The sequence below is a fragment of the Myxine glutinosa genome, chromosome 1, assembly GCF_964187855.1.
Source record: "Myxine glutinosa chromosome 1, kmMyxGlut1.1, whole genome shotgun sequence".
NCBI lineage: Eukaryota > Metazoa > Chordata > Myxini > Myxiniformes > Myxinidae > Myxine > Myxine glutinosa.
This window is the reverse complement of record NC_136261.1, coordinates 79,916,101-79,928,562: the sequence shown is the minus strand read 5'-3', so window position 1 is coordinate 79,928,562 and position 12,462 is coordinate 79,916,101. Positions and strand designations below refer to the sequence as shown.

The 12,462-nt window shown below is 47.5% G+C and overlaps 1 protein-coding gene across 5 annotated transcripts in view; it reads left to right on the top strand.

The window, feature by feature from the left end:
• The window catches only part of LOC137425531 (uncharacterized), a 578,290-nt gene that overhangs the window by 452,787 nt on the left and 113,041 nt on the right, over positions 1-12,462 (top strand). For all 5 annotated transcript variants that reach the window (XM_078773845.1, XM_078773842.1, XM_068114071.2 and 2 more), the window contains one exon: positions 476-564. In XM_078773845.1, the coding sequence (XP_078629971.1) occupies positions 476-564 (89 nt within the window). The remainder of the gene's footprint in view (positions 1-475; positions 565-12,462) is intronic.

Sequence of the window (12,462 nt, the reverse complement as noted above, 5' to 3'; positions counted from 1 at the left end):
CGCCATTCCGCCACTGTGGTTAAAATCTCCACCCCACAATTGTGGCCTAATCTGCTAAACTGGCAAGGTGCTTGCACAATCCGTTCTTTTTATCATGGCTGCACCACTGCAGGCCTTCACAATTTCATTATTATCCAAACCTGTGCAGCAATTGCTATGAATCGTCGTTTTTTTTTGGTTTCATGCATGTCATGCTTTGGACTTTTTCTCCGATTAATCTTTTCCATTCATTTTCTTTCATCCCTTCATCTCTCCCTAAACGGTTTCCTGCAGTTAACCTGTTACTTGCATGCCTGCATTTTATATATTCTGTTTTCTTATCATCCGCTTGGTGTGTTGTTCCATTATTTCTTTGCGTTCGATGTTCTTGACCTGACACTTGTGTATGTGGCAAGTACAAGTGTTGCTAACATGAGCCGTGAGGTTGTAGTTTCCGTAACAATTCAGTGTGCTTCCTGTGTTTCATCTCCCACAGGAAGCTGCTCTTCCTGACTCTTCCTCCATGGATTTCTCGGCTATCAAAGAACTTGATGCCATCACCAATGAGATAGTGGATGTCCAGTGGTAAGGGATTGTTTGATGCTAGAAATGCAGGAAAAAAATCTCATCGATTCAAACACCTCTACGAGGAAAATTCATTATGTTGTTTTTGCCTCCACCATTTATTCACCTTTGTTTTGCACATTTCATTATCTTTTATTTTATTTAAGCTTTGCTTCAATATTTAACATATACTTGACTTCCTTTCCGCTGCCAACTCTTGACTTGACTGTCTGGGTGTTTTTCTCTCCTCCAAACAGTGATGACTCCACTTACCCCTCTATCTCTCTCTCTCTCTCTCTCTCTCCCTCTCTGTCTCTGTCTCTGTCTCTCTGTCTCTCTGTCTCTATCTCTCTGTCTCTGTCTCTCTGTCTCTCTGTCTCTCTGTCTCTCTGTCTCTATCCAACAACGTGGACCAACTTTTAACCACTCATCCCAACTCTCTCTTCCTCAAATACGGTGATTTCAATTGTCACCATGCCATTTATCTGGGTGTCCATACATGTCTCACCAGCCATGACACTTCAGCAAAGGACTTCTGTGTTTCCATGGGACTGACTCGATCTGTGAAGCTTCTGACCTGGATTTCTGTCAACGGCAAATGCTCCCTTCTGGATTTTGGTTATGATCAACTTCACCGCTAATGTCTCTTCCTCTTCCTCTGCTCCAATTGGTTCATCTGATCACATGCCTGTGAGGGTCGACATCTCTCTAGCTATTCCCAGAGAACAGCCTCAGTGCCCGTGAGTCTGCCAGTTCACTCGGGCAGATTGGCAGGGACTGCAAGCAGCCATTACACTTCAGGACTGGTCTCCTATATCTACCGCCCTTGATGTGAATTCAGCCTGGGAATTCTTCCACAGAAACCTACTATCCCTTATGCACAGATTAATCCCATCTTATATTCATTAATCGTACCCACCCCTCCCGCCAATGGTACACTGACTCCTGTGGGGAGGCAGTTGCCGAGAAAAAACTTGCTAATTCTCCTCCTGGAAGACAAATTATTAATCTGACCGCAGGCAACCTCAGAGAATTCCACAAAGTCCCAACAAGTGTATGTTCACTCCCAGGAGAGCCAGAAAACAACATATGTCCAACCTCAAGATTTAACTTTCAAAATTGTCTCGCTCCTCTAGAATCTGGTATTGCCTTGTTAAGTCGGTCCCTGGTGTATGCTCCCTGCTTCCATCCCTTCCTTCACTTCAAATGGCACCACAGCCAACTCAGCTCGTGAGAAGGACGAATGCCTCGATTTTCTGTTTGCTTCAAAATCTTGTGTTCACATCACCTCACTCTCTGTACCCACCCTTCCGAATTGTTCCAAACTGATCCTGACCTCTGTATTTTGCACCTGGGAAGGTGGAGACGTTCTTGGCAACCCTTGACTCTGATTCTGCAACTAGACCGGACGGCATCAGCCCACGTGTCCTACAAACTTGCTCTGCTGCATTTGCACACAGTCATTTTCCTCTTTTCACCCTGTCATTTGCCATATGTCATCTTCCATCTCCTTGGAGGTCAACCAACATCACTGCATTACACTAAACAAGGTAGAAAAACAGATCCCCTTTACAACAGATCTATCAGCTTACTTCCAATCATCAGCAAGGTCATGGAATCCATCATCGCAGTTGATATAAAATCCTTCCTGAACCCCAAAGGCCTGATCTCGAAACCATCAGTTCAGATTCAGACGAGGTCATTCTACTTTGGTGCATGCTGATTCTGCTCTCCCAACAATGGATGAAGGCCCTTAAACTGTCAGACAAGAGATCAGGACTGTCTCTTGGATATACCGAGCATTCTTTACAGTCTGTCACTCTGCCTCACTCCTCAAACTCTGTCTCTGGCATCCAAGGCCAACTCAACACATGGCCTACTGACTTTGTCCATTCTCTTAGTCAACATGTGACTCAACCTTTCATCTCCTCTCCCTATCAAGGCTGGAGTGCCATGAGGCAGTGTTCTAGGCCCTGTCCTATTACTAATCTTCATTAGCAATCTCTCTAACTCTGGAAAGTCCTCTTTGTCTCTTTGCTGATGACTCCACCCTTTGCCGTAACATCCATCATCCTTCAGACAGGCATGCAGCAGCCTCCTCATTATTATCCACCTTCAAGCCTTCATCCACAGCTCGATGGAGTACTGCTCTCTTCTTTGGGCTGTCACCCCTGCCTCACATATTGCCCTGTTTGATGCCGTAGAAACCAAGGCCTTCAAGATAATTGGAATCTCCCTGAAGAAGCTGAGTCAATGGACCTATGACTTTCACACTGGAGACAGGTCGGTGGTCTCTCTGACTTGTACCACCTCCTTTCTGGTCTTGCACCCTATGTTCTTTCCGTGCACTGTCATTCCGAGCTTTCTGAAGGATGCACAAGGTCTGCCAACAACCCCTTCTCCCTAAATCCAGGATCACTGTTCAACCTCCACGGATTCGTTCCTAATTTTTTTTCACTTGTGGAATCAACTTCCACATTCTCTTCAATCTTATTGTTCCCTCCAGGTTTTCAGGACATCTGTTCATAACCATCTCAGATCACCCCCACCCAAAACCATGAACTTTTCTACCCCCGTTAACTCTCTCCAAGCCAACGTCTTTCCAACTTTCATGTTTTCCTTCCTGAGAGTTTTCTTTTATATCCATCTTGTCCACCCCCTGTGTCTTTCTCTAGTCCTCATTCTTCCCTTATTTTCGAAGTCTTTCTCTATTTGTCCCTCAATCCTGCTGCTGTTGTGCGTTTCCCCCTCTCCTTCAGGGAAAGTTTTGTTGCATCTATTTGTTTAGTTCTGTTGCGTCCTGATCCATTATATGTTCTAGCTCGTCCAAGAGCCTTGACTCTATGTTTAAAACCGTTTTTGTTTTTTTTTCCTTTTTTTTGTATACAGGATCGAGGCTTGTGTAAGAGCTAACATTAATCACAAAAAAAACGGACTCACAAAACATACAATAAGGGGAGCGGGAGACAAGATAGGGAGAGAGAGGGAAGCATACAAGTACAACAGCAGAGAACAGGGACATTGGGAGATCTGTGGGACGGAGAGGGATTTTGGGGGGAGGAGGCATGGGAAGGGGGTGGGGAAGGGAGGGGGTGGGAGAGGTATAAAACACATGGACACTGCTGGGATTTCCAGGAAAGAAGTTGGTATTTCAAAAACGTGGATCTGGGGTGAATTAACAGGGGTAGAAAAGATCAAGGTTTTGGATGGGGGAAGATAAGAGATGGTGGTGAACAGCTGTTTTAAAGACCTGGAGGGAGGAGTGGGATTGATGAGAGTGAGGGAGTTTGTTCCAGAGGTGGGAGTTAAGAGGAATGAAACAGTGAAGGTGAGCAGAGAGTCTTGATTTTGGCAGTTTCCCCAGAAGAGGGTTGCTGGCAGATCTTGTGCGACCTGTAGGAATATTTCGGGGACAGAGCACAGAGAGAGCTGGGGCAGCTAGGCCGGAGAGGAGCTGGTAGAAGACAGAAAGACCACCAACCTGCCTGCGGTGAGTGAGTGGAAGGCCCTCACAATCAGCTTCATCGCAGAAGATTCCAATGATTCTGAAAGCTTTGGTTTCAACAGCATTAAGCCGAGCTAGGTGTGAGGCAGGAGCACCGGCCCATAGGGGAGAGCAGACGACAAAACTAAAGACCTTTTTTTAAACGACAAAAACTTTATTTACCATATGTTTTGTTTGTCTATCTCGCTTCTTGTCCATCACGTTTTTGACAGGCCCTGTCTCCTTATTCACGTCTTACTAAATATTACCCCTCCTTAAACTCGTCCTTTTCTACCCTGCTGCAAAACCATTCCCTTTATTCCTTTCTTTCTTCCAAAAACAACTTCAAATAACATGAAATAAATGTCATTCATTTTAAACCTATTTCGTCATTCAGTCACGAACATCTCTTTTTCATCTCCGCCATTCTTCTTCATTTCTTATTCTTCATTTCTCCGCGCTCTTCTTCATCTCCCACATCCCCCCCAACCCCCACCCTTCTCCATTCATTTAAGCCTTTTTAAGTGACAATTTTGAAATGTTCAAACTTCCTACATACTTGCTTTCAAATATCTTTCTCCGATTCTGCTTTCCTTTCTCCATTCCCTTTTAAATCCAATCCTCGACCACTCACAAACTCATTCCTCATCCAGCATCATATTCATATAGCAATTTCTTTCTTCATGGCTTTAGTAATCATCCCCATCCTAATGTTGATGTCTGTCTTTGCTCTTCGAATCCTTAAATCCAACCCTTTTTGTAACGTCTGCAGTACTACGGTGGTAAACTCCATCGCAACAGTACCCTCCTCCATGTCATCTCCCCCGGGTTCACCTCCACCCCCCCCCCCCCCTCCCAGGCTTCCTCGCCCCAACCCCTGCTCAGTGTCCCCCAATTTCATGTCCCTCCACCTCATTCCCCTCTCCCTCACTGTTTTCCCCATGCCCTACCCCCTCTTTGCTTCCTCCTCCCCCCACCTTTCTTTGCTTCCTTCACACCCCAACCCTTCTCTTCTCCCACTGCATCCCACCCCCTCTCTGCTTCCCCATCATCCCGCTCACTCTATACTTCCCCAGCTCCCGCTCTCTGCTTTCCCAGCATCCTGCCCCCTCTCTGCTCAATCCCCAGCGTCCCACCCATCTCTGCTTCCCCATCATCCCGCTCCCTCTATATGTCCCCAGCGCCCCGCTCTCTGCTTTCCTAGCATCCTGCCCCCTCTTTGCTCAATCCCCAGCGTCCCATCCCTCTCTGCTTCCCCAGCGTCCCGCCCCTCTCTGCTTCCCTAGCGTTCCACCTGCTCTTTGCTTCCTCAGCTTACCCCCTTCTCTACTTCCCCAGTGTCTCACCTCTGCTTTCCCAGTGTCCTGCCCTCTCACTTCCTTCCCAGCATCCCGCACCGTCTCTGCTCCCCCAGATTTTTGCCCCCTCTGCTCCCTCAGAATCCCACCACCTCTCCCCTTCCACAGAATTCAGGCGCCACTCTGCTTCCCCAGCGTGTCCTGCTTCCTCAACATTCCGCTCCCTCCATGCTTCCCAAGCCTCCCGCCACTTTTATTGATGACAAATCCGACCGAAGGCAACCTCAGACCATTAAACAAAGCCTGCAATAAGCCTGTATCCACTCTCAGGAGGGCCAGAAAATAACATCTGGCCAACCTCAAGAATGAACTTTCAAACTTGTCTCCTTCCTCAAAAACCCGGTGTCACCTTGTCAAGTCTTAACAACAAAACAACAACAGGCATTTTAAGGCCATTTTCCCTGCTAGAGCGGGGGTTAGTCTTGCGGTCCCCATGACAATCTTCTCCATTTTGCCCTATTTTCTGCATCTCCCCTTGTTAACCCCCTTGCCCGCATTTCTTCTTCGACCATCTTTAGCCAAGTCTTTCTCGGTCTTCCCCATCCTCTACTTCCTTCTACATTCATTTCGATCACTCTTCTCAACCAGTCACTTTCATCCTTCCTCAACACATGACCAAACCATCTCAAACTGTTTCTCTTCACAGCATCCATCACAGGCTCCATTCCCATCATCTTTTGCAATTCATCATTTGTCTTCCTCTCTCTCAACGATACTCCGCACAGCCACCGAACCATTCGCATTTCCACCCTTTCCAGCCTTCGTTGCTGCTTTGCGTTCATTACCCATGTCTCGCTCCCATAAATCATAACACTTCTCACACATGCAGCATACACCTTTCCCTTCAGCTTCAACGACACTCCCCTCCTCGTCAGCACGCCACTCTGTTCCCGAAACTTCTTCCATGCACATCTCACTCGAGCAACCGTTGCCGAGTCTGATCCACCTTCTCCATTCAGCATGTCTCCTTGTCAAGTCTTTCTCTGGTGTATACCCCTCCATCCCTTCCCTCAATTCAAATGGTATCACAGCTGACTCTGTTCATGAGAAGGCCAAATTCCTCAATTCTGTGCATGCTTCCAGATCTTGTGTCCCCAACTCCACCCACCCTACACGTCATGCCCAATTGCTCCTGGATGCTGTCTTTTTCACCTGATAAGGTGGATAATTTTCTGGCAACTCTCGAATCGACTCTGCTCCTGGACCGGATGGCGTCAGCTTTGCTGCTTAAAAACTAAAAAAAAGTGTCCTTGCAAACCTGCTCTGCTGCTCTTACACATCCTCTCTCTGCACTTTTCACCCTGTAATTTACCCTCGGTATCTTCCATCTGCTTGGAAATCAGCCAACATCACTGCATTACATAAACATGGTATAAAATAGATCTTCCTAACAACAGACTGTTCACCACAACCTCATGTCATCCACCATCCACACTCAATTACTCATGATCTTTCTACCCCAAATTACCCCATTCCCAAGCTCTCTCCTTTTCCATTTTATTGGGATTTTCCCCCTCACCTCATTCATTTTCGTTTATTATTTGTTGGATAGTTCCTTTTCTTTTTCATCCCTGATTTCAGCCTCACGTCTAGACTACTGTTGGTTTTTCCCCCTTTTCATTTTGTTCCATTCCATTCTGCTCGAGCTCTTCCATTAGCCTCGACCATGAATACAAAAAGAAAACCCACGCTCCTCCACAACTTTTTCCTCGTCATTCCGATTGCCACGAGCCTTCATTCCTCTTGTTCTTTCGTTCCTTTTGAGGTCCCTTTAACCTCACAAATAAGTTGCCTTTCGAGTCTATCTAAGCGCTTTCCAAAGTCAGAAAATGTAGATTCAAAGTTGTGCCATGTATTTGCCTTGCGTAGTATAGTTCTGCCAGAACAGGCAGGAATTTTCGATAATGCAAAAATACAAGCCTCACCTTCCTCTTTCCCCATAATGACAGGTTGGCTCGATCTGTATCCCTTAACAATGAGTGCGACAACAGTTCCCCTCCTTTCCTCCTGCATTCTTGGATTACAGCTGCTTCCTGCTCCATATTTTAAAGGATTCCTGTTCCATATATATCATAAAATATTGGAAGATCTGAGGAAAGCTGCACAAGAGAGCACCTTCAGATATTCCCAGTGAAATATGTGGAGCATTGGGAACGAGTAATTTGCACTCAGGTGTATATCTTCACTGACCTGTTCCTGTGTCTCTGTAACAAACAAACAATATGAATGAGCCATTGAACAGGTTTGATTAATTGTACAAGGAAATGTAAGCACAGGAAAATGTTATTTGGCCCATCATGCCTGTGCCATATTGACACCCTTGCACTCCCACACACTTTAAGTAGTGTTCGTTATACACCTCTTGGTGTGTTGGCCCAACCCAGCCCTTTGCAGCAGCCTATACCATTTATCTTTCCCAAATCCAGACATACTGGTGACTCCTGCCATTTTTCATTTCCTCTATTCGATGGAACCACATTTCTGAGTCTGTGCAGTCATGTCCTTCCCTGAAGGTCTTTAAAAGGTGCCCCATTGCAATGTTATGCTGTTAAACACATACCCGGTCTTGACCTGTTTTATTCCAGATGACTTTTTATTTTCCCGCTCCCTCACTCCCGCTTCTCTACATGGCTTTCTCACTGCTTTTCTGCTATTACCTGTCCATATCTGCTTATGTGACCCATGTCCACTTGCTACCTCCGCCATTGAAGGTGGACGGGGGTTTTGTTTTCACCCATGTTTGTCTGTCTGTCTGTGAGCAGGATGTCTCAAAATGTTACAGACCGAATTGGTCAAAACTTGGTGGACATGTTGGGTTGTGATAAGGACTAATTGATTAAATGTTGGTGACGATCTGGATGCTAGAAATTTATAAGTGATTCTTCACGATAGTTCAATAAAAAATATTGGCATTGGCAAAACATAAACATTGGCCAAAAACGATATATAGCAGGATATCTCAAAAATATACAGGAAAACAAACACGACATAATGAAAATAACACCAAAGCTTTTCGTGCTGTACTCTTCACGGCAAAGAGTCCGGAAGAGATGAGAACTAGTGCATTTCTAAGCATGTCTAAGTAACCGCGACACTGAATGGTTCTTCAGTCATGACGTCATTGGTGTTCATTGCCCATTGGTAGACTCAATCACCACTGTCCCGGACTCTGATTGGCTGGAGCGGAATTGTCAGCGATGACACACCATTTCATTTGCATCATTACCTTGGACAACGGTCGGGGAAATACCTTTAATCTTTCCGTGTTGAAAGAGAATGAGATGTAGGGTCCGTGGAATGGATGAAGGTTGCTTCTAACATACTGTTACGGATCGCGGATTTGATGTTATTTACCGAGCGGTGGTATTGCCGCGACCTAACAATTCCCCCGATTCTTCCCCAACTCACCCGATTCCACCCGACGTTGACCAAGTCGCGCTATGCTAAATCAATGATTTGGAAAGGACACAACGGCTGGGATAAATGAAACGACACAAGGGGTACAGTTCTCAAGACCTCCGGAGGAGGATATAATTGGTGGTGGAGAAAAGGGGTAGATTACAAGGTATGAGGTAAAGCACAGAAGAGATAGGCACTTAGACACAATCTTATCTATCCCAGACAGACCACAGACAAACGGAACAAGACTGACTTACACAGGGATTGATGGCAGGGAAGGACAGGCAGTCGATAGCACAAGGTGCACCTTGGCTCAGGGGCAGAATCAAGCACGGTCCAGTCCAGAGATGCGGGGAGGTATTGCAGCGCTCGGAGGTGGCGTCTCTCTTCCTTCAAGTCCAGTGCGCATCTGACGTCACCTCCCTCTTCCTGCGCATGCTCAGCGGGGAGTGACACGCCCTCGGCTCATTAGCTCCGCCCCAGATGGGATCGGTCCGCCGCTTCTATTGGGTGCGGGGGGTTACCGGGCTCCGCCCTTGACGAGGAGCTGACAGCGAGCCCCTACGTGGTAACCCCGTCGAGCACATGCTCGATGGCGGCTAACCAAGCCGGAGTGAGGACGCGCACTCCCCGCGCCGCCGCCGTTGTTGTTGTTGCTGTTGTTGTTGTTGTTGCTGAACCGTGAGGAAGAGCTGCGGGGAGGTATTGGGAGGTCCTAAACTTCCTAACGGTGCCATACAATCACATTCTGGTGCAACGAAGGGTCAGAATTAATGGAAACGAGTCCTTAACTGACATAGACTAAGAATAACTAGCAAGATGTCCTATAGTTGTCTACGTGAGATGCGGTGGACCTGGATGCGACATTTAATGGGGGAAATAGGGGAAGGTCGGGTCTACAGAGTGTTGTTTACAGAAAATGGGACTAGGGAATGGGGGATTGGGGATAGTTGGGAAGTATGGAGGAAATAGGGGAATATTTACAAGCGGATATGGATGGAGGCCAATCTCATATCCGCAACATTGCACCCTTCTCTACCTCGGGGCGTCCCGACCCGATAAATTTTTACCTACTTTAGTGTGGCACTCAGATGTAGTTCCCTCTACTATTAACTCAACCCTGAGTGCGACAGTTTTACAGATGTTCACAAATGAGTAAATATGTCCCCCTGCGACGTTGCACCCTTCTCCTCACAGAAACACACCCACAGGATAACCGAATCGCGGAAAGCATTCTCAAACTAAACATACAGCCGGTAGGGAGCATTATTTACACAAGACTGATATTTACACTACGATCCAGGACCTGTTCTTTGAGGTACACATGCAGATGTTATGCATAGAGAGAGCACGCATGCCAGCATCGATACACCAACCCACGAGTGCCCTGTGGGCCCTACGGCCTTTAATAATGTGCAGAGCACCCCATCCAAGCACCAAAAGCACCACCCCATACACAGTCAGCACCATCCGGTGCACCAATAAAGTGTTCATAAAAATGCACAATCAAGTGTCCATGGTCACCGGTGGTGTCGCAGCCGGCCGATGTTCTGCCGCTGGTCTTGCCTTCTTGAAGTGCACTTGGCCTTCTGGCTTTCTTAGAAATAAAGAAAGGCGCCAACCGCGTCCATTTCTAAATTGTGGCCGTCAGGGGGGCCAACTATAAGTGGTTCACCTGTATGGCATAGGTGCCACGTTGACCCAGAGGTCCATCAACGGGTGGTGCTTGCCCGCAAAAGAACTGCGGTCCATGGTGGGCGGCCACAAAAATTGCGGTCCATATGGTGTATTGATCCAGGCAGCAAGCAGCGAAAGTACAGGCCCACAACTGCAGAGCCAGCACCTCTCTCTCCTCTCTCTCTGCCCCAAAGCCAGATCCTCGGAGGTGGGAGACAAAATAAAACAAGTGAGTAAGGTGGTAAGGGCGCAAAAGTGCACGCAACACTAGGTAATGCACACTAGGGGCACATGGGAACCAGGTGAGACAGGTACGTTCCTACCGTACGCCCTCCCCCCACCAGGTAACCTACATTGCCCCTCCCTTACCCCTTACTGTATCCACAAAACACCACACTACCCATAAACATCTACTTTACACATCAACAAACGTCCCTACTGTCTTCCCCGTTCCTTCCATAAACCAAATTCGTCTTCTCTCCCTTCTAACCAATCAAATTTGCCATTTCCAACTCTCATCAAAATTTGCCATCTCCAATTCAACATCAAAATTTGCCATCACCAATTCATCATCAGTCCCTCCTAAGGAGGGAGAGATGGAATCACCCCAATGTCTCATCCACGTCGTGATGCGTCTCACAAATCCACACAGCAATTCTCCTTTCCTGCAACACAGAACAAAGGAACACAGGTGTGGAGTCATCATCATCACCTCAGGTAAGTGGCTGCGTATGGTGCGACAGGTTCATCAATCCTAACTATTTCCTAAATGACTTTAACAACTTTACATTACCCGGGGTCTTTCCCTGCCAATCCATTGGCCAACTTACACTATGGGTTCTAAAAACCAATTCCCATTGACCAAACTGTGGTGCTTCTCAATTTGGGGTCTCACTCCCCCGATTCATCTCCCGGTGCCCTCGCACAATTTCTGGGCTGTGACGTGTAGCTCTCCCAGCAGGTCTACCCACCTGCACACCTCCACCACTGTAGTTGCCACCCGAGCTTACCTGCTCCTCACCCTAACCTAACTAACTGGGAAAGGCCCTCTCGCACTCTCACCCCCTCAGTGCCCTCTCTGGCACGGGCTGCCCGATCCACACCCGGGATCCTCAGGCACCCACTGACACTAACGGCTCCCAGAGCCCACCTGCGGCCTCACCTGGCCGACATCCTCACAGTGGTGGAGCGCCCAACCAACTACACACACTAACAGGCTACACGCCCAGCCATTTCCACAACACTAATGCACCCATCCAAAGACCATTCTTTCACCCGCACCACAGATGCCAATATCCAACCACAATTTACCTATACCTTCTAACTATTCTTTAAACTACCCTCCCCGGGTACTCGTGAAAAGGGGTCCACTCTTCCCCCATCCACACCTTCGCACCATGCACACCACTCCGTACCACTTACTCCAACTCTCTCCACACCACTCATTCCAATACTCCATGTATTCCACACTCCATGTATTTCACACAACCATTTATTCCATTCACCTGTTGGTGCACACCTGTGCACTCACACCTGGTGCCACCTGCACCCTTCTCTCCCCCAAGCGCATTCGCGCTGATCCACAACACTCACTACTCCCTCACTGCTCCACACACCTGTCCAGTTCTCACACAGCATCATCTCATCTAACTACTCCCCTCTGAAACTTACGCTTCCCAGTCGTCCCTTTAAACTATTGCGCTCCCTCGTCATTATCATCCATACTAATCTACCTGCGTCCCCTCTACAGGTATCAGTCACTATCTAACCTTAACGTTACCTAATGTCATCTTCGCTAGATCCCTACACACAATATCCTAACCCACCCGGGCTAGTTTTCACTGCCATACACCCCATAAACTATAGCGCATTTGCCCCATGCATGGGAAGGGTGGCAGGGATGCCACCCTTACCCACCGGGCCCATCGCTCATCAATCCCCCAGTCCTCTGGCACTAATAAGCCCCCCTTATTCAGAGGTACTGGGTCCCGCCTCGGCATA